General features: G+C 51.4%; 2 protein-coding genes across 5 annotated transcripts in view; both read right to left on the reverse strand.

The window, feature by feature from the left end:
* The window catches only part of LOC142495506 (glucosamine-6-phosphate deaminase 1-like), a 135,474-nt gene that overhangs the window by 80,029 nt on the left and 33,582 nt on the right, over positions 1 to 21,863 (reverse strand). The window lies entirely within an intron of this gene.
* The window catches only part of LOC142495504 (E3 ubiquitin-protein ligase RNF14-like), an 87,391-nt gene that overhangs the window by 54,271 nt on the left and 11,257 nt on the right, over positions 1 to 21,863 (reverse strand). For all 4 annotated transcript variants that reach the window (XM_075601072.1, XM_075601074.1, XM_075601073.1 and 1 more), the window contains exon 2: positions 15,049 to 15,210. In XM_075601072.1, the coding sequence (XP_075457187.1) occupies positions 15,049 to 15,210 (162 nt within the window). The remainder of the gene's footprint in view (positions 1 to 15,048; positions 15,211 to 21,863) is intronic.

Raw genomic sequence — 21,863 nt, forward strand, 5'->3', positions numbered from 1 at the left:
TAGGAAACCCCATTGACTACAACGGCGGAGTTGCTCCATTGAAACCCATGGCGGCGGAGCCCGTTGTTTTCAATGGGGATTTAGTGAAAAGCTGAGATTTCTTTTAGCGAAGATTTTTGTATTAAAATGAAAAATGATTTAATGTGCATTTGTGTAACTCCGGCTCCATAGGTCGTAGCAAGTCGCTTTTTGGATCATATGGTGCCCCAGTTCCGGCCATTAGAACTGGGAAGTTTGGTTCTGCTAGACCCAATGGAACCGGATATTTTAATACGTTTATGTTTTATGCTTAATACTGTATTCTAAGGTATGGACAAAGACTTAGAGGAAATTCCATTGTCCACCAAGATAGCAGATGGCCCCAAGAGGTGCCCTAATGTCTAGGATTTGAGTGCTGTTCAAAGGGTCTTGTCACCCTCCCTGTTTACCTAAGGGCGGAGGAGGCTCAAGCCAGAGCAGTCTTTAAGTGTCCCACTTCACACCTTTCAACAAAGGTTTTCCTGCCAGAACTCCAAAGGATAGACTGGCTGGCATTCCTGATGCAAATGTGGGGCTTCAGAAATGAGACCCCAGAGTTCTACTGCGCATGTGCAAACTAGCAGGGGGGCATGGGTCAGAATGCTTTCCCACGTTAGTGAGTGGCTGGAGGTAATTGAAAACCAATCCCCTGTGCTTAAGGTTAAGAATAGAGGGACAAAAGATATATAAACTGCTGTTCCCTATATTCCGTTGTTGTTCATGTTTTGCAAGTTCTTCAAGTGTTCAGTCTGTTCTATACCATCTTGTTTGCTGAGAGAAACGCTATGCACTGTCTTCCTGCCAGAGGTCTTTTCATGCTTTTGGGTGTCTTGATGACTATGAAGAGTGCTGTATGAACTGCCAGTCCAGCTGTGACTGCTTCATCATTTCCATTTTACGTAAGTGTCTATATTTTGCCTGTTATTTGTACATATCTGCTGTGTTCACCTATCCTACGGAATAAATACAATTTGTTATATCTAAGTCTCGTCCCAGTTCAAACCCAGGTATATATATATTTATATATAGTTTTGGTGTAAATTACAGCCTGTCACAAGCTACCGTGACAAGCTTGTAATTAACGGGTGGCAGCTGGCGGGACTGAACTGGACCTGGATTACAGTATTCTGCGGGGTACTGTGATCCAGTGGGAACTTGATGGTAATTGCAAGTTCCTGGGACTAAAGATATTGAACACACAGTGTACAACATATAACACAAGATATGGCACCTCCTCACTGTTCCCCTACTTGTGAGAAGCATTGCCTCCAGAACCAAAGTGCCGGCCATCCGTCTGACTGGAGCCGGGCACCGAGACCAGAGGAGTGCATCAAGTCGGCGCGGGGACCAGCAGCCAGCAAGGCTGAGAGAGAGACAGCAATGGGTGAGCATGAAACCCGGCAGGCTGAGCAAAGATCCACAGCTGCAGCTGCTGTAACCATCACACCGCCCGGAGAGCAGGTAAGGGACCCAGCTCCGGGACGGCAGAGACTTGTGGAGGGAGCGGGTGGTCTTGGAAACCACGGAAGTCTTGCACCAGGAGAGGTAACGGCCGTTGCAGTGGCCCGTCCATTTTCCCTGAAAGAGCTAGCACTGGTGTGTGCGTTGGGAAAGATGTGGTTCCCGGCGAAGTGGACCCAGTTCCTGGCGTCGGTACCGCACCGACCCGCTTATCCCTTCCCTGAGCCCAGCGCTCAGGCAACTCCGCTCTGGACTCCGTTGCCCCTTGCTGGGGTTAGTCCACCGGTGGCGGAGAAGCACCGGCAGCTGCTGCGGCACTGCCAACAAATGGGCCACAATAATGCCCAGTGCCCTGACCGTGCGCGGTCAGGCGAAGAAGCCCCTCAGGGCCAACGCTCACGAGCTGCGGAAAAGATGACCCAGTTAGCGGCATCCTCTGATGGCTCCCGCCCAGCCGGGGCGACAACCCTCCTCGGGACGTCTCCTGGAGAACCTGGACGGGCTGCATCAGCAACAGCGGCGGAGAGCAGCGGCCATCCACCTGATCCCGGCGGAGAACCGGCGGCGGCGGCGGCAGAAGAGCCGCGATTCCGGCAAAGTGCCGGAGCCCTTTCTGAGTGGGTGGAGGGATAGGGATTGCGGGAGGGGGTTTTGTTACCTGGTTTGCATGGAGCTGTGTTTCTCCACAAAGACCTGGGACCCCAGTCCTGCATCGTTTCCCCTGTGCCAACCCCGGGCGCTGCTGTGGCGGCGACCCGTTGCTTACCAACCCAGATGTTGCCGGCGGCGGCCACTCCAGTCCAACTGCAATTGGGACCAACGAAGGCGGCGGTCTCTGCGGGGACCAGCGAGGTAAGCCAGACCAAGTCGCAGACTGACCCTGACTTATTTTTCCCAATGACTGTACCTTGTTGTTTCACTCTAGGGGTGACTGGGGGGTGGCAGGAGATAGGGGCACCAGGGGAGGGGAAGGAAGAGCAGCTTGTAGGGCAGCCAGATTTCCCCATTACCCTGGCGGAGCAGCAAGGGGACCCTCAGTTAAGAGCCCCACTGTTGCAGCCTTGCTATGGGCCGGAGGTATCAGGGGTTGTGGGAAAGTTAGACCACCCCCAGATTTCAGGGGTAGTGGCAAAGTTAGACCACCCCCAGATTACCTGCCGGCCAGAAGCTAAGGTGGGTGCATCTGCACCAGCAACCCTGAGCTCACCTCCGGTAATGGGGGCACAGCTTCAGGGAGAGGGGCTCGCCCCGGTAGCACCCAGCTCTAGGGTAGGATTGCCTGGGAGAGGGTTGGGTGGGCCAGTGGGAACCGGGGAGGGAAGGCAGCAAGTGAGCCAGACAGATTTCCCCATTACCTTGGCGGAGACTCAGGGGGTTTCTCAGATCAGCAACCCCCTGTTGCAGCCTTGCTATGGGCTGGAGGTATCAGGGGTTGTGGCACAGTTAGACCACCCCCAGATTACCTGCCAGCCAGGAGCTAAGGTGGGTGCATATGCACCAGCAACCCTGAGCACATCCCTGGTAATGGGGAGACAGTGTCAGGGAGATTGTGTCACTCAGGTGTCCCTAGGATCCAGGCTTGGATTAGCTAGAGAGAAGCGGAGTGAGGGGAGGCTGCAGGTAGGTAGCCAGCATCAGTGGGAGAAGAAGTCAGTGGGAGAAGAAGGGCTAGTGGTAGCCGGGGAGGTACAACAGCAGGTATGGCAGCTAGAATCCCCCATTACCCTGGCAGAGCCTGAGGGGGTTTCTCAGATCAGCAACCCCCTGTTGCAGCCTAGCTATGGGCTGGGGGTATCATGGACAGTGGCCAGTTTGTGCCACCCCAGAGATACCTGCCAGCCAAAAGCTAAGGCGGTTGCATCTGGAGAGGTGCCCCTGAGCTTATCCCTGGTAAGGGGGAGACAGTGTCAGGGAGATGGCCTCACTCAGGTGTCCCTAGGACCCAGGTTAGGGTTAGCTAGGGAGAAGTGGAGTGAGGGGAGGCCGCAGGTAGGTAGCCAGCAGCAGATCTCAGTGAGAGAAGGAGGGCTAGTGGTAGCCAGGGAGGGAAAGCAGCAGGTATTGCAGCTAGAGTTTCCCGTTACCCTGGCAGAGCCTCACGGGGTGTCTCAGATCGGCAGACCCCTGTTGCAGCCTGGCTATGGGCTGGGGGTATCCAGGGCAGTGCCAGGCTTGTGCCACCCCAGGGATACCTGCCAGCCAAGAGCAAAGGCGGTTGCATCTGGAGAGATGCCCCTGAGCTCATCCCTGGTAAGGGGGAGACAAGGTCAGGGAGGTAGGTGCACTCAGGTAGTTCCAGGGTCTGGGTTAGGATTGCCCAGGGAGGAGAGGAGTGCAGGTGGGCTGCAAGGAGGTAAGCAGCAGGCTGAGGTGTTGGGCCTAGGGGAGGATAGGCAGTGAGGCACCGTGGAGCAGGGGGAGATAGGAGGTCAGTGGGGTGTTAGGCAGCTGGCAGAAGCTAGGGATGGGCTAGGTAGGCAGAAGGTCCCTTGTTCTGACTGGCCAGGAGTGACCCCACCGACAGAACCCCCTGGGTTCCCAAAGGAGAGGTTGTGGGTAGATAGGCAGCCAGAGAGGATAGTCAGGAGTATAGCAGCTACAGGGTGGCACAGAGCCAGGGCAGGTAGGGTTCCTACAGAATAGTGACATAGCCCTTTCCCAGACTTGGTTGACAGGAAAGCGACGGTCTGTGCTGGATAGCTGGTCTCCTGCAGATGCAGAGACATGCCAGTCTCTGGGCAGTGTGCAGCCTGGACTGCACCGGGGCCCCTTCCCAAGGCACTGGGTGGGGGGCAGAGGGAGGCAAAGGAAAATGCCCGGCAGCCAAGGTGGAGCCCTGCTCCCCAAGATCTGGACTTTACAATCCACTGTGGCCAGGACAATGTACTGGACAATGCCGGAGGACAATGTTGCCAGGCCAATCCCTCAGGACTTATTGAGTGCGTCAAGGGCGCCAGTGGTACCCCAGGGCCTGGGGGAGGCGACTGGGGCACCAGGCTCCATTGAGCAGGGGAGGTGTGACGATGGAGAGGATTTGGCCCGGGATTAAAGGGGTTACACCCCAATTGGCCACTCTCTAACCTCACCAGGGAGACAAGGGGTTAACTGGGCTGGGGCCCAGACGTGTGATTTAACCCTTGTCATAACCTGAAAATGTATATTCCCTGTTCCCCCCTGGTTTGTTGTTAATCAGTGTCTGCATCACACACACACTAGAATCCATCCGGGAGCACAAGGGTTAATAGTCCTTTAATGATTATAGCTCTTTGTGAAGTTTTCCCGCCTTTTCAGGCACCATTTTGCAGGTTCCCATAAGCCGCCATTAGGGCTCAATGTTTTTTAATGGTGAATCTTGCTGTGAAGTCCGGTTCCTGAGAAGACCAGCAGATGGCGTCCGAGAGGGAGAGCGGCGGTTTCCCATTGAAAGTCTATGGGCTCATTGACTTCAATGGAGAAACCCTCGAAAGAGCTTTTCAGGAATGAATTGGCTGCCTTCCAAACCGCTTAACCGCAAAGCGGATACAATGTCCTTTAAAAGAGTTAAAATCACTTGAGTCAAGTTCAAAGTTAATTGATGTGGGAATAAACTGTTCTGGGGGCCCTAGAAATAAAATTCATTTTGCCCCTAGTTCCTAGGCTTCCCCCCACTCGACAACAACCGGGTCCCTGAATCCTGGACCCCCGATAAGGGTCGAACCAGATAGAGCGGGTCGCGCCATAGGCTTTGCCGGCGGCGGCAGAAACGGCTCAGAAAAATGACTAAGTGTGAAATGCTGAATTTTAGCAATCCATATCTCCGGTTCCGGAGGAACCAGAGGATCAAGGTTTGGGGTATCTGTAGTCACTGCTCCGGCATCACTGCAGAACCATCCTTGACCCTCTTGGACCAACCCGACGGAGTATGGACCCCTTTGAAAGTTCGGGGCTTTTACCATTGATTCTAATGAGGGAAAAGCCGCATGTTGAAAAAATGACTAAGTGTAAAATGTTGAAATGTGTAAGTCCATATCTCCGGTTCTGGAATGCCCAGAGGGATGGGATTTGGGTGACATGTAGCCAAGGTTCCGGCTTTAATGCATGCCCATTTCCAGCCCCCTCAGACCAACCAGACGGAGTATGGACAACTGTAAAGATGTGGATTTTCTCATAGACTTCAATGGCGGCGGTTCCCCATTGAAAGTCTATGGTAGGAAACCCCATTGACTACAACGGCGGAGTTGCTCCATTGAAACCCATGGCAACGGAGCCCCTTGTTTTCAATGGGGATTTAGTGAAAAGCTGAGATTTCTTTTAGCGAAGATTTTTGTATTAAAATGAAAAATGATTTAATGTGCATTTGTGTAACTCCGGCTCCATAGGTAGTAGCAAGTCGCTTTTTGGATCATATGGTGCCCCAGTTCCGGCCATTAGAACTGGGAAGTTTGGTTCTGCTAGACCCAATGGAACCGGATATTTTAATACGTTTATGTTTTATGCTTAATACTGTATTCTAAGGTATGGACAAAGACTTAGAGGAAATTCCATTGTCCACCAAGATAGCAGATGGCCCCAAGAGGCGCCCTAATGTCTAGGATTTGAGTGCTGTTCAAAGGGTCTTGTCACCCTCCCTGTTTACCTAAGGGCGGAGGAGGCTCAAGCCAGAGCAGTCTTTAAGTGTCCCACTTCACACCTTTCAACAAAGGTTTTCCTGCCAGAACTCCAAAGGATAGACTGGCTGGCATTCCTGATGCAAATGTGGGGCTTCAGAAATGAGACCCCAGAGTTCTACTGCGCATGTGCAAACTAGCAGGGGGGCATGGGTCAGAATGCTTTCCCACGTTAGTGAGTGGCTGGAGGTAATTGAAAACCAATCCCCTGTGCTTAAGGTTAAGAATAGAGGGACAAAAGATATATAAACTGCTGTTCCCTATATTCCATTGTTGTTCATGTTTTGCAAGTTCTTCAAGTGTTCAGTCTGTTCTATACCATCTTGTTTGCTGAGAGAAACGCTATGCACTGTCTTCCTGCCAGAGGTCTTTTCATGCTTTTGGGTGTCTTGATGACTATGAAGAGTGCTGTATGAACTGCCAGTCCAGCTGTGACTGCTTCATCATTTCCATTTTACGTAAGTGTCTATATTTTGCCTGTTATTTGTACATATCTGCTGTGTTCACCTATCCTACGGAATAAATACAATTTGTTATATCCAAGTCTCGTCCCAGTTCAAACCCAGGTATATATATATTTATATATAGTTTTGGTGTAAATTACAGCCTGTCACAAGCTACCGTGACAGCCACAAGTCTCTATCTTATATTGTCTTCATTCAACTAAAAGAGAAGGTTCAAGCAAATATGGCAAAATATGGGATATAAAGAGAAACTAAATGGGGGGGCCAGGTCAGAGGTGGGGGGGGACCCACCTACAGATGGAGGACGGATCACCCCACACAGGCAGCCAGAAGTAGATCCTGTCCCAATAGCCACATACCTCAAGAGTAGGGGCAATAGAGATAGGTAGGTACCAGATGTATCGAGGCTAATTAGAGACATAGCTATTAGACACACTCATCACAGGAGTAGGGTATCAGGGCATCGCTGTCTTACAAGTAACAGCTCATATTTAAGTCTTTATTCATGCCCAATGGAATCATAGTACCAAGTGTTCTAATCCATCTGGATTCTTTTTAATAGGGTCTCCCCCACATAACCTATGCCACAGGGAGACCACACAGTGGGAAACAGGGGTAACGCGCCCTTTCTCAAGGGGCCAGGCGGTCGGCCCGGGAGTTATTCAGCAGGCAAGGACAACAAAGGGGAGTTTTGGGCCTTTAACGATAAATACTGCAAACTGGGGGCGAGTTGCAAGTTTAAACGTGTGTAGCCAGTGCGGGGGTAGCCACCCCGTTAAGAAATGCTTCAAAACCCTAGGCAACCGCAACCAGGGGGGAGGAGAGAATGCACCTAACAAAAGTCCACAAAACCGGACAGCCTTAGCAGTCTGAGCCGTTGGTTAAGGGGTACCCCGACCAGGAGAAAGCAAGGTTCCTGGAAGAGGGGTTTAGAAGGGGGTTTCATATACCAGTGGGGAGGGGGGGGGGGTTGTACAAGCTAGGGGAGTTAGCCAAAACTTTAACACATAAAGAAAAAATAGAGAAGGATATAAAATTGGGGCGTATGGCGGGCCCATTCACACCCCCCTATCGCCCAGTTAATTATTTCCCGCTGGGCATGGTGCCAAAAAAGGATCCGGCCAAATTCAGGCTAATACAACACCTGTCACACCCAAGGGGGGGGGGATGTAAATGATGCCATAGACCCGGACCTATGCCGGGTACAATACCAATCATTTGACACCGCCATAGGGATAATTAAAACATATGGGGAGGGAGCACTATTGGCAAAAATCGACATAGAATCAGCATTTCGGCAGTTACCTTTGGCCCCCGGCAGCTTCAGATTCACAGGGTGCAAATTTGAGGGTGCTTGTTACATTGATCGACGGCTCCCCATGGGTTGCGCTATTTCATGTGCCTATTTTGAGGCATTTAGTACTTTCTTGCATTGGTGCATAGTCAGTAAGACGGGGACTAGCACAGTTGCACACTATCTGGATGACTTCCTGCTGGTGGGTACCCCAGGTTCACTGCAGTGCAACAGTTTGCTGGAGAGTACTTCCAGATGCGCAGGAAAGAGGTTTGACCTGCCCAAATTATCTGTATCAGTTAGGGCAGAGGGAGTGATGGCTTTGGTGCAGCAATCGCTAGCCCCCCGCACGTGGAAGACATAACAACGCATGTCGGCAATGGCGCAGTTTCAGGAAGGCCTTCAAGGGGAGCGGTAAGGTTAGTAGAACCCGTCAGCGTATCAATTTTTTACTTGCCCAGAAGCGGGCAGGCATGTCACGGGCTAAGGCGGGCGGTACGCTAGCTGGTATTGCATTTTTCCTGAAGTTGGGGGGGCAGTCAGACATCACCAAGGACTTTCTCCTCAGGCGAATACTGATCGGGTGGGGCAGAGGGGAGCGCAAGCGGGGGGATAAGAGGGAGCCGGTAACGGTGGAGAGGTTACAGAGCTTGAACAAGGCAGCAGAGTCAGTATGCGCAGGACCGTTCTAAATCAATTTATTTAAAGCGGCTTTCACTTTTGCCTTTTTTGGAGCCTTTAAAGTAGGGGAACTGGTAGCAGCGTCAGAAACTAGCAGGGACACTGGCCTGTTGTTCGGAAATGTGATTATAGGGGAGGAGACAGTGGCAAGCCGCATACACAGGTCAAAAACTGACCAAGCAGGGGAAAGGGGCCTGGGTGCACCTGAGATGGCACGAGAATAGGAAGGTGTGCCCTGTGAGGGCGGCAAAGCGCTACGCCAGGCAGCGATCGCAAGGGGGCGAGGTTTTCCTGACACAAAGATTCAACTCCCCTAACCAAGTTTCAGTTCAACAGGATTTTTAAGCATTGCCTGGAGGCAAGAGGCAAAGATGCCACCAATTTTGGGACCCACTCGTTTCGGATTGGGGCTGCAATGGTAGCCTCCGAGCAGGGGCTGCCTATAGCACAGATTAAGGAACTGGGGAAGTGGAAGTCAAACGCCTACAAAGGGTAAATTAGGTCCCGGCAGGCGAGTAATTAAATAATCGTGCAGTCCTAACATGCTTTCTGTCTTCACAGCGGGAGAGGCAGGCGCAGCGCGGGAAGTCTGGCTGATTGGTCATTCTTTCATGTACTGGGCCCGGGAGCGGGCAGCGAGCACGCTGGGTCTGCAGCTGGGAATCCCACGAGAGAGCATGAACATACGATGGCTGGGTAAGAGAGAATATGCTGGAGAGATTTGGTGTCAACCACCACAAGTGTGCTGGCAGTCTATGGAAGGAAGTCCCACGTGATAATGACCCACCTGGGCAGGAATGATATGGTGGCCACCAAGTCTTTAGACTTAATCCTCCAGATACACGCCGACTGCGCCAGATTTAAAGCCCTCTGGAGTGACGCAGTCATTATTTGGTCAGAGATTATACCCCGGCTGGTATGGAGGGGGGTGCGCAGTTGGGTGGGCATCAAGATGGCATGGCGAGAAGTTAACAGAGACATCTGTAAGTTCATCCTCTCTTGTGGGGGGCTGACAGTGAAGCATGGGGAATTCGAAGACATGGGGCGCATTTGGCACAGGAGGGATGAAGTGCACCTAACGAACGAGGGCCTGGATATTTTTATTAATAACATGCTCAGGCCTTTGCAAGCGATCAGCAGTCAGGGTTTAGGGTCACAGCTTGGTGTGTGGGGTGAGTTCCCAGTAAGTGGCCTTAATGGGTCCTCCGGGTGGCGAAACTGTCAGGCCAGTCATTGTAGGGACACCATAAATACCCGAAATGGGGCTCCACCCGATGTGGATGGGCCGCCAGGTAACGGTCCCCCTGAAAAGATCGTGCGGGCTGAGGCGCCGACGCACGCGGTCGGTCACTGTACCCCTGGCACCAATCTTAGGCAGCTGGGCTCTATCCTATGCGGGTAAGCCCACGCGGCCATAAAAAGGGGGACCTAGGGTGAACGGATGACGGGGCCATGATAAGGGGCGAGAGTGTCTCTCATGGCAGAGAGTGTCTCCCGGTTGACGGTAGATCCCGCCGGAAGATACAGAGAAAAGGGATGACAAAGGACTAAGTTTATGGCTGACAGTTATTTGATAGTATTGTTAAACAATAAAGCTGTGACCATTTTTACTTCCACAAAAAACTGTGTCGTCTAAGTTTGTAGGGTGGGGTAAGTAAACCACGCGGTAGGCACACTAAGCCGTTATGTGCAGTGACTCTCAGACAGCCTTTGCACATGAGAGGAGCAGGACTCATTGAACTTTGCAGACAGATTTACTGTGGTTTGACCTTTGCCTTTATTCACGGACTGTTCCTCTGGGAATCACATATACTCAGTGCTATACAATTAAGCTGACTTTATTCTTTCTATTTTGTGTGGGGGGTTGTTAGATTTTGTTTGGGACTTGATTTGGTTCTTGTGGGTTGTGGGGACAGGGAAGTACCCCTCTGTTCCTTTGGAGCGAGGGGGAATGGACCTGATGAAGGGGTGTTCCCCGAAACGTTGCCCCCTGCTGTCTCCTCTTGTTGCACCCATTTTTGTATTGTCTTGTCCCCCTTTTTTCCTTGTTTTCCCCTCTCCCCTTATCCCTTCACTGGACTGCCTATGTTTATTTTTAAATTTTTTAGTGGCTGTGGTATGTGGTTTTGGTTTTTCAGTTCTCTTGTGTATACATTAAATTACATGTTTTTTGGTATCATTCCATCTTTGACCTATGATTTCTATAGACAGTGAGTGCTGGATAGCTTGGATTATCTTATACTATATTAGTGAAAGCACTGTATGTTTGCCTGCCTGCCTGCATGCATGCATGCCTGCCTGCTGGATGTCCGGTGTCCCTAGCGGCAATCTCATTGGTCCCTTGGCCCGCCCGCCCCCGCACACCTCTCATTGGCCTCACACACTCACACCACCCCCTTGGCCCGCCCCCCACACCTCTCATTGGCCTGAGGCGGAGTGACGGGCCAAAGGTCCAAAAAAATAAATAACACACACACACACACACACACACACACACACACACACACACACACACACACACACACACACCTCTCTCCCCTCTCCAAATCACCTTTTCCCCCTCCCCAGCGGCATCACCTCTTCCCCCTCCCCAGCGGCATCACCTCTTCCCCCTCCCCAGCGGCATCACCTCTTCCCCCTCCCCAGCGGCATCACCTCTTCCCCCTCCCCAGCGGCATCACCTCTTCCCCCTCCCCAGCGGCATCACCTCTTCCCCCTCCCCAGCGGCATCACCTCTTCCCCCTCCCCAGCGGCATCACCTCTTCCCCCTCCCCAGCGGCATCACCTCTTCCCCCTCCCCAGCGGCATCACCTCTTCCCCCTCCCCAGCGGCATCACCTCTTCCCCCTCCCCAGCGGCATCACCTCTCCCCGCTCCCCAGCGGCATCACCTCTCCCCGCTCCAAATCACCTCTCCCCGCTCCAAATCACCTCTCCCCGCTCCAAATCACCTCTCCCCCCTCCCCGCTCCAAATCACCTCGCTTCCCGCAGCTGCCACGCGGCGCGTAAGATGGCGGACCCCCTTCCTCCCTCGCGGCGCCGAGTCAGACGGTGGCGGCGCCCGGAAGTACAGGTAGGTGTCGCTCCCCACCTCCGGCGCCAAACGGAACTGAGAAAGGGCGCATCAACTGAGGTGTGTGTGTGTGTGTGTGTGTGTCACTGTCCACTGCCCCCCCCTCCTATCCACTGCCCCCCCCTCCTGTCCACTGCCCCCCCCTCCTGTCCACTGCCCCCCCCTCCTGTCCACTGCGTCCCCCCTCCTGTCCACTGCGTCCCCCCTCCTGTCCCCCCTCCTGTCCCCCCTCCTGTCCACTGCCCCCCCCTCCTGTCCACTGCCCCCCCCCCTCCTGTCCACTGCCCCCCCCTCCTGTCCACTGCCCCCCCCCTCCTGTCCACTGCCCCCTCCCTCCTGTCCACTGCCCCCTCCCTCCTGTCCACTGCCCCCCCCCCTCCTGTCCACTGCCCCCCCCCTCCTGTCCACTGCCCCCCCCTCCTGTCCACTGCCCCCCCCTCCTGTCCACTGCCCCCCCCCTCCTGTCCACTGCCCCCCCCCTCCTGTCCACTGCCCCCCCCCTCCTGTCCACTGCCCCCTCCCTCCTGTCCACTGCCCCCTCCCTCCTGTCCACTGCCCCCCCCCCTCCTGTCCACTGCCCCCCCCCTCCTGTCCACTGCCCCCCCCCTCCTGTCCACTGCCCCCCCCCTCCTGTCCACTGCCCCCCCCTCCTGTCCACTGCCCCCCCCTCCTGTCCACTGCCCCCCCCTCCTGTCCACTGCCCCCCCTCCTGTCCACTGCCCCCCCCTCCTGTCCACTGCCCCCCCCCTCCTGTCCACTGCCCCCCCCTCCTGTCCACTGCCCCCCCCTCCTGTCCACTGCCCCCCCCCCCCTCCTGTCCACTGCCCCCCCCCCCTCCTGTCCACTGCCCCCCCCCTCCTGTCCACTGCCCCCCCCTCCTGTCCACTGCCCCCTCCCTCCTGTCCACTGCCCCCACCCTCCTGTCCACTGCCCCCCCCCTCCTGTCCACTGCCCCCCCCCTCCTGTCCACTGCCCCCCCCCCCTCCTGTCCACTGCCCCCCCCCCTCCTGTCCACTGCCCCCCCCCTCCTGTCCACTGCAGGAAATGCAGGGGGAGGAATCCATGCCTTTGAGGCGCCCCCCCCCTCCCTTTGACGCCCCCCCCCTCCCTTTGACGCCCCCCCCCTCCCTTTGACGCCCCCCCCTCTCCCTTTGACGCCCCCCCCCTCTCTTTGACGCCCCCCCCCTCCCTTTGACGCCCCCCCCCTCCCTTTGACGCCCCCCCCCTCCCTTTGACGCCCCCCCCTCCCTTTGACGCCCCCCCCTCCCTTTGACGCCCCCCCCCTCCCTTTGACGCCCCCCCCCTCCCTTTGACGCCCCCCCCCTCCCTTTGACGCCCCCCCCCCTCCCTTTGACGCCCCCCCCTCCCTTTGACGCCCCCCCCCTCCCTTTGACGCCCCCCCCCTCCCTTTGACGCCCCCCCTCCCTTTGACGCCCCCCCCTCCCTTTGACGCCCCCCCCCTCCCTTTGACGCCCCCCCCTCCCTTTGACGCCCCCCCCCTCCCTTTGACGCCCCCCCCCTCCCTTTGACGCCCCCCCCCTCCCTTTGACGCCCCCCCCCTCCCTTTGACGCCCCCCCCCTCCCTTTGACGCCCCCCCTGCCTTTGACGCCCCGCGCGCACACACTGACTGACTGCCGCACGCACGCACACACTGACTGACGCGCACACAAAGCCTGACTGACGCACGCACACACTGACTGAGGCACACACTGACTGTGTGTGCGTCAGTCAGTCTGTGTGTGTTTGTGTTTCTGCCTCAGACTCACTGACGCGCGAGCAAACACACAGTGACTGACGCACACACGCTACATGAAGCTGTAAAGGAGGGAGGGAGGGGGGGGACTGGATTGATGTGAATGGGGGACAAACAGAGAGAGGGGGGAGGAGAGAGAGGAACGGGAACATTACATCCCGGGCAACGCCGGGTCTCTCAGCTAGTAGTAAATAAAAGCAGAATCTGCAGAGAACAGAATTGTAAGACGAGAATGAGGGTCAAGTCATGGATTGTTGAGAGTAACATGACGAAGCTTCAAGATGGCTCCCTTGTTGTCCCTCCCTTTCCTTTGACCCCATTTTACTAGACAATGATCCGACCACATTCATTTTCTGTCCTACAGCACCAGGCCTACTTACTTACAAAACCTCTCTTATCTCTGTAACCCTGGTAAGAAATAGGGCTATACGTCAATCCTCCTACTGGTATAATCCCTTCTAAGGGCAGGCTGCCAGTAGTTATCATGGGTTTCCCCCACCTCAAGCCCTGCCCTGAGTAGTGGCGGTAGGCCACCTGACTCTGTGTCTAAGGCAGGAGACATAGGGGAGGGGCCTGCCAAAGTCATAAAGGTCAGTGCACAGTCTATTTAGTGTGTTCCTGGCAGTCTGACTGAGAGTTCTGAGTGAGAGAGTTCCTGTTAAGGGATACAGTTGGAGGAGATCAGGCTAGAACTGAGTAGAGCTGATAAAGCTACGGTGGACCAATGCCTCTCCCCCTGCCTATGGGGTGAGGGAAGAGCTAGCCCCACCCTGAGCGCCCGCGGCTTGGGGTGGTGGCAGGGATACAGTGAACACCCACAGACCATCCTGAGGGGGTACAGTCTGGAGCTGGGAGAGAAGACCCTGTACCTGAGACCAGCGTGTTGCTGGGATTTGCTGTGTGCTGCTGTGACCAATAAAGGAAACTGCTGCTGCTTTTAACAAAGACTTGACTGAGACTGAAATCTCTCACCCCTGAGTGGGGTTCTCTGGAAGGATTTCACCCTACCCTGTTAGGGCTTGCCAGAGATGGAGGCGCTGTACCACTAAGAACAGATGAAGGCCAGTACCCCAGAAACCTGGTCCTGTACTCCCCCACACCATCGCGGGAGACTCAGGCCCTCCTGTTGCCCACAGCTATGTACCACCTAGACATGTGTAGCCAGACCTTGGAACACCCTAGGGTGTCCGATCTGCGACCAGGGGGGTCTGAGGGCTACATCTCATTTTTAGCATCAGATCCCCCGGCTCTTTTGGACAGGAATGTCAGCTGTTTCTTTAGTGCTATGTAACCTCAATAAATTGACCTTTGTTTCATAGTACAGCCCTTGCTAATTGCTAAAGTATATACACTATTCTTTGCTTTGCCTGTAAGACCTGTCAGCTGGTGACAGAGTGCACAGAATTGGGTAAAAACGAAGTGGCTTTTAGAAGATAAGATTGGCCAAATTCTGCATCACTTGCAGTTTTATTCCTTTTCTTAGATCTGCATAACAATTTTTTTTTAAACGTGATTAAGGAGAGTCCTAAATGTGACACTAGTGGGTGACATGAGATCTTTGACATGCTGCAAAGTGCATATACAGTAACATGTGCTTGATAAATTGCCTCCCTCAGCACTTGACTTCATCGCATGTTTAAACTGATTATTTGACTCACCTTTCACAAATATTTCAAAGTTTGGAGGCAATTCCAGACACACTATGATCTCCCCTCCCTGTGCAGTCTCTGCTCTCTTGAACTCATCTTCAGGATAAATACTAGCGAGAGCTAGCAGTTCATCCTCCTGCGCTTCCCTGTTTTCCGTTGACATTGGTTTTACTGCAACATATCAGAAAAAAAATCAAGGGCTATAAACACCAACATTGTCCATATTCTCAATCTTGATGTTCACTTTACAGAAGAAAAAAACAAAAAAAACAACCAACACATACATTTTTTTGTTAATGGTGTAAAAGCCATTGACCACGAGGAAATAGTAGGAATAAAAATAAGCACTTGTATGGGTAATATTCTTATACCATATTTTTTTTAATGCAGTTCTCTGTATTTAAAATTGTCACTGTGTTACACAGACACAATTCATATATACTATCCCTTTATGGTTTTCAGTATATATAGGCCAATATATACTAAGCAGTCTTCAGCCACTTGAGGTGGAAAAATCGGACATATTGGGGTCTTATTTACAGGAAACCGTCCCGACATTCGAGCTTATGTATCCAGTAAGCCTCTCTTCATAGTAATCACTTGTCTGTATCACCTTCTCCAGGATGTGGCGATAAATGCTCACACCCAACAAATCTCAACTGATTAATTGTCCCATTTCTTTAAAATGTTTGGATAATGGTGACTCCTCATTCATAGCGCCTATATCGCTTATGTGTTTTGGACAGCCTCCTTAGTTTGACCCCCATATAACTTGCCACAAAGGCATTTAAATAAGTAAACCCTGGATTACTCAAAAGCCTTGCACTATCTCCTGAATGTTGGTGGAGAACCCTGAAAACCAGCACATCAACCACCGAAGACTCAAATGGCAAACATCATAAAGTAACAACTTGCAAACAACTACTCAAATTTCTACTCATACTATTACTCACTTTAGCAGGTGATATTGATGATAGGCCCTCCCATTACAACTCTGTCCCATACCCTTGAGAAAACCCCCTTCAAATTCCAAAAAGGGCTATCTGTCGCCCATATAAATATCCGGAGTCTGCTGCCCAAACTGGATGAACTAAGAGCATGGTGCCTTATGCATAAACCAAAAGCCATCGTTCTTACAGAAACATGGCTAACCCCTACAACCCCTGATGTACATATTGCCATTCAGGGATACTCCATTTCTAGGAGAGATAGGTCAAAGAAAGGAGGAGGGGTGTTATTTTATATTGCAGACACCTTACAATTTACACTGTTAAATTGACCCCCAAGCCCACCCTCTTTTGAAATCCTAGTTGGCAGAATATGCCTCCTCTTTTCTAAGCCCATCTTGCTTGCTGGCATCTACTGCCCACCTAAAGCCCCTCTACAATCCCTGACTGATATCACCCAGTTTCTTAGCTTCATTTCCTCTCTGAATGAGAAGAGTGAGCTGCTAGTTCTTGGGGATTTTAACTTCAATCGGCTTGACCCTAAAAAACACAAAATCCAGATACAAATCAAATCGCTTAACCTATTGCAACTCATTTCCCAACCCACACGGACAAACCTGAAATCGCACAACCATTCCTTGCTTGACTGGATTCTCTCATCAAATCCCAGCAGAATCAAATCCTCTGGCATTCTTCCTGACATTTTCAGTGACCATGCAATAGTGTACTTTGTAAGGAAAATTAAACCGCCCCAATCAAGCCCTAAAGTTCTACTCACTAAAACATTTAGAAACTTTAACCCACCACAATTTCTGGATGACCTTACCAACTGCCCTTGGCACAGAATCGATTTCATTCCCGACCCTGATTCTGCGCTTGACTATTTCCAATCTGAGTTCTTAAAACTCTGTGATACCCATGCTCCACTACGCAGAATAAGAGTATGGGGGGCCCACCTTCCATGGGTTACACCTGACCTTATAGCACTCTACCAGTTCAGGGATGCCTTGTGGAAAAGCTACAAAGTAACTGGCACTACCAAGGATCTCAATCACTACAGATGCCTGCGGAACATGAGCACAAGGCAAACAAGGCATGCAAAAGCACAATATTACTCTAACAATCTCCTCCAGAATACATCAAACCCAGCTAACTTCTGGAAGGTTATCAACAACATATTCCAGCCTTCTAACCATCAACAGCCAAGTAATATTACTAAGGGGGATATTACTCTGACAAACCCCACCGACATTGCAAATGCATTCAATGATTAATTTGTGGGGTGTGTTACTAACTTATTAGCGAAACGCAACCCAAACCACAAACCTGAATTTCATCCTGGGAGTACCCATATAGCCCCACCCCCTCCCAACACTGCCCACAATTTTCAATTTGGACCAGTATCCGAAGATGAGATTACACAAGCGCTCCTCAAATTAAAACTAAGCAGCCAATGTGGACCTGACCTACTAAAATCTAGGTTCCGAAGACTTGGTGCCCCAGCAATTGCCAAACCAATTGCTTCCATAGTCAACTCTATCCTGTCTGCAGGCCATATCCCTAAGACCTGGAAAACTGCCAGAGTTGTCCCAATCTTCAAAAGTGGGGACAAAAACACTGTCTCAAACTACAGGCCAATCTCACTTCTCCCAATCCTATCCAAAGTCATGGAAAAATGTGTCCACTCCCAAATAAGCGATTACTATACCAAGACAAATTTCCCTAGCCAATTCCAATCTGGCTTTCACCCCAAACACTCCACCGTAACTACCCTGCTAAAAGTTTGCAATGAAATCCAGTGTGGAATGGAACGGGGACAACTCACTGGTGCAGTATTCCTAGATTTTGCAAAGGCTTTTGATACTGTTGATCATGCTATCCTGCTTAAACTCCAGAGCTCTGGAATAGGGAAGCATGCCTTAAACTGGTTTCAGTTCTACCTATCAGGTAGATCCCAACATGTGTCCATCTCAGGCTCTAACTCCAACCCCCTGTATATCACCTGTGGCGTCCCGCAAGGCTCTGTTCTGGGGCCCCTACTCTTCTCAGTGTTCATCAATGATCTTCCCACAGCTTGTAAGGAAGCCTCAATACACATGTTTGCAGATGACACAATCCTATATGCACACAGCCATAGCCTGTCCGACCTTCAACACATACTTCAGTCTGACTTTTTGAGACTCGAAAACTGGATTTCCCAAAACAAAAACTGCTTTTAAACACTGACAAGACCGTAACAATGGTATTTGGGACCAAGACTAAATCTTTAAAGCTTCCAGTGACTGAGCTCCAGATCAGAACTAACGCTAACACCACCCTAACTCCTGTTACTAGTTTTAAATACCTGAGCATATGGTTTGACTCCCACTTAACATTCGGAATGCACATTGATAACCTGACATCCAAAACCTATGCCAAAGTAGGTGTCAAATCCTCCCTAAGCCTGCTGGTCAGAAAGCGTATTGCACAGGAGATGCTAATGCCAATTATCGACTATGGGGACATAGTATACGGCTCAGCACATCAAATCCACCTTAGCAAACTTGATACCCTCTACAATTCAATATGCTGTTTTGTTTGCCAATGCAACTACAACACACATCCCAACGAAATGCTCAAAGAACTAGATTGGTCATCACTCGAGTTTAAGCGCAAAGTTCACCTTTCCTGTCTTGCCTTCAAATTCTTTCTGGGCAAGCTACCCACCTATCTGAACAAGCTCCTCAACCCTACCACATGCAGAACTTATCATCTGAGATCTGACGCCAAAAGACTGTTCATGGTCCCAAGGCTCAACAAAGTATCCGGCCGCTCCTCCTTCTCTTACCGTGCACCCCAAAACTGGAACAACCTACCGAAGACTCTCACATCCACCACCAGTTTAAGTTCTTTCAAAACTAAGGCTGTCTTACATTTTAATCTGGTCTGTAACTGTTACATAAGCCTATAATATACATCTTCTCTAACTGTGCATGCAATGTATTGTATATAATGTATACCCTGTTCATTTATGTAACTGTATTTGTAACCATGTATTATTTGTCATATTAACTATGCCCAGGACATACTTGAAAACGAGAGGTAACTCTCAATGTATTATTTCCTGGTAAAACATTTTATAAATAAATAAAATAAACGACATGACTAGTGAAGTGTCACTAGTCACAATCAGGAATTTTTATGTCCAGTGTGGGATTAAGTCTCCTTTAATGGTAACTTCAAGGAGTACAATGGAGACAAGGACGTGCCTTTTTTGGGGAGTCAAAAACATACAGCTGTCGTTCTTCTGACTGAGCTATTGCCAAGGTTTGGGCCATATGTGTAGAACAGTGGCCTTTGTTTAAATAGTTGTAAATGTAATAGTTGAAAGGGCCATATTCACCATCTTCCATCTTTAAATACAGCTTCTTTCCAGAACCCGACCACAATGAGAAAGATATCATCAATATATCTCACAGGGTATAAAATATCCATGCATCTCCCTGCCTCCAGTGCTTGAAAACACCACCCATTAGTGCAGGTACTACTTGTCTGGGTTGTCCCCCATTTACAAATAACCCTTGCTTATTCCAAGTGTCAGATTCTTATGAAAATGGCACTTAGAAATCCATCGAAGACTTTCTAATCTCCCCTGAGAATACTGCAATGGAAAACCTGATCTGTGTCACAACACAGCCAGAGATACATGGTGGGAAAAATATAAACATATAACACACAAAATATTAAAAGAAACATATGTAACACCCATTCCCTATCACTATGGGAAATAGCGGTAATTGTGGTACTGGTGCTACCTGTTTGACTTACAGAAGGCCTGAGCCTCCGCTCATGGGAAGCCTGAGGTGACGGTGTGTTTTCGCTCTCTCTCTCTCTGGTGCAGCACCTCCACCTACGAGGATCCCGTGATGGATCCTCATTGGAGCACGTATACATTTATGGTATACCCCATTAACACAATCACAAAAGGATTATATCAAAACGTCTGTGTTCCCACAGTAGGCCCAAACATTACCCACAGTCATAATACACAATAACAACAATAGAAACACCCTGGGGTAGCTAGTCCCAATGATACATAGAGTGCTTGGGCACCTATATCCTGGTGTCCAGCAAACAACCCTTCCCAATGTGTGTATGAGGGCAGTGCTACCCTCCCCCTTGCCTTGGTGCACAGGTACCTTCCTGGTTGCAGCCTAACCAGAGAGTACTCAAGACAAGCTGCGGTCAGCGACAGGGTCCCACGGAGCGGGGTCTCCGACAGGAGCCCCTCACATCGGATGCTGCACGAGGCTGCTGAAGGACTCTTCTGCTGGTTGAATCCCTCACTACCGGGAGATCCCCAATGATATGGCCGGCCCTGCACACTTCACTACAGTGAGGGGACTGCCTGGGGCCTAGAGGTGTATATCTTAGGCCTAGTCCAGGAGCTTGCTTACTTGCTCTGTGGACATTGGGTTTGCCTGGTGTCCAGTATCGAACCGGACAGCCCGATATTTGGTTACTGTGCCGGTAAAAAAATAGCGATAATACCGGACATGTATGTGTGTGGTATTACCACTCTGGACTTGGTAACCAATCGCGGGATTTCCCCTGAGAATGAATAGAGCAAGGCTGCTGCTGCTAGGGGTCTGGGCAGCTTCCTCCATCCTGATTGGCTGCATTACACAGCAGCATTCAATCAGGAGGTGGTCAGAGCCGGAGAGGTGGGGCCAAAGAGCGGAGGAAAAACATGGAGCAGAGAGGTGAGGGGGATGAGAGAGGATGAAGGCAGGGGGGGATGAGAGAGGGTGAAGGCATGGGGGGTATGAGAGAGTATGAAGGCAGGGGGGGGTGAGAGAGGATGAAGGGAGGGGGGATGAGAGAGGATGAAGGGAGGGGGGGTGAGAGAGGATGAAGGGAGTGGGGGATGAGAGAGGATGAAGGGGGGATGAGAGAGGATGACGGGGGGGATGAGAGAGCATGAAGGGAGGGGGGGGATGAGAGAGGATGAAGGGAGGGGGGGATGAGAGAGGATGAAGTGACGGGGGATGAGAGAGGATGAAGTGAGGGGGGATGAGAGAGGATGACGGGAGGGGGGTGAGAGAAGATGACAGGAGGGGGGGGTGAGAGATGACGGGAGGGGGGTGAGAGAGGATGAAAGCAGGGGGGATGAGAGAGGATGAAGGCAGGGGGGATGAGAGAGGATGAAGGCAGGGGGGATGAGAGAGGATGAAGGCAGGGGGGATGAGAGAGGATGAAGGCAGGGGGGATGAGAGAGGATGGAGGGAGGGGGTGAGAGAGGATGGAGGGAGGGGGGATGAGAGAGGATGAAGGGAGGGGGGATGAGAGAGGATGAAGGGGGGGTGAGAGAGGATGTAGAGAAAGGGGGATGAGAGAGGATGAAGGGGACTGACAGGATGAAGGGAGGGGTGAGAGGATGAAGGGAAGGTGAGTGAGAATGAGGGGAGTGGGGTGGGAGGACGAGTGGGGTGAGAGGATAAGGGGAGAGAGAATGAAGAGGGGTGCATTATTGCTCGCCATGGGCCTGTATGACTGCAGTTAATTTATTTATAAATGATCTGACCATTATGTAATTTGTTCTAAATTTCACTCCAAGCATGCACCAATTTGGATCAAATTGCACAATTTCATATTCTATTTCCTAAAAAAAAATACTCGGAAGGGCGCTGCCTCCCAAGACCCCTCCCCAGATATTTTACAAAACAGAATATAAAGTGGTGCAAATTGGTGAATACTTGCAGTGAAATTTGGAAAAAATTACGTAATAGTCAGGTCATTTATAAATAACATTCTTCTTCAGGCTGGTATTATACTAACCGTGGGAGCGCGGGGCAATGATAAATACCGTTCTCCCTATGACAGTTTATCCAGTGCCGA

The sequence above is a fragment of the Ascaphus truei genome, chromosome 5, assembly GCF_040206685.1.
Source record: "Ascaphus truei isolate aAscTru1 chromosome 5, aAscTru1.hap1, whole genome shotgun sequence".
Lineage (NCBI taxonomy): Eukaryota > Metazoa > Chordata > Amphibia > Anura > Ascaphidae > Ascaphus > Ascaphus truei.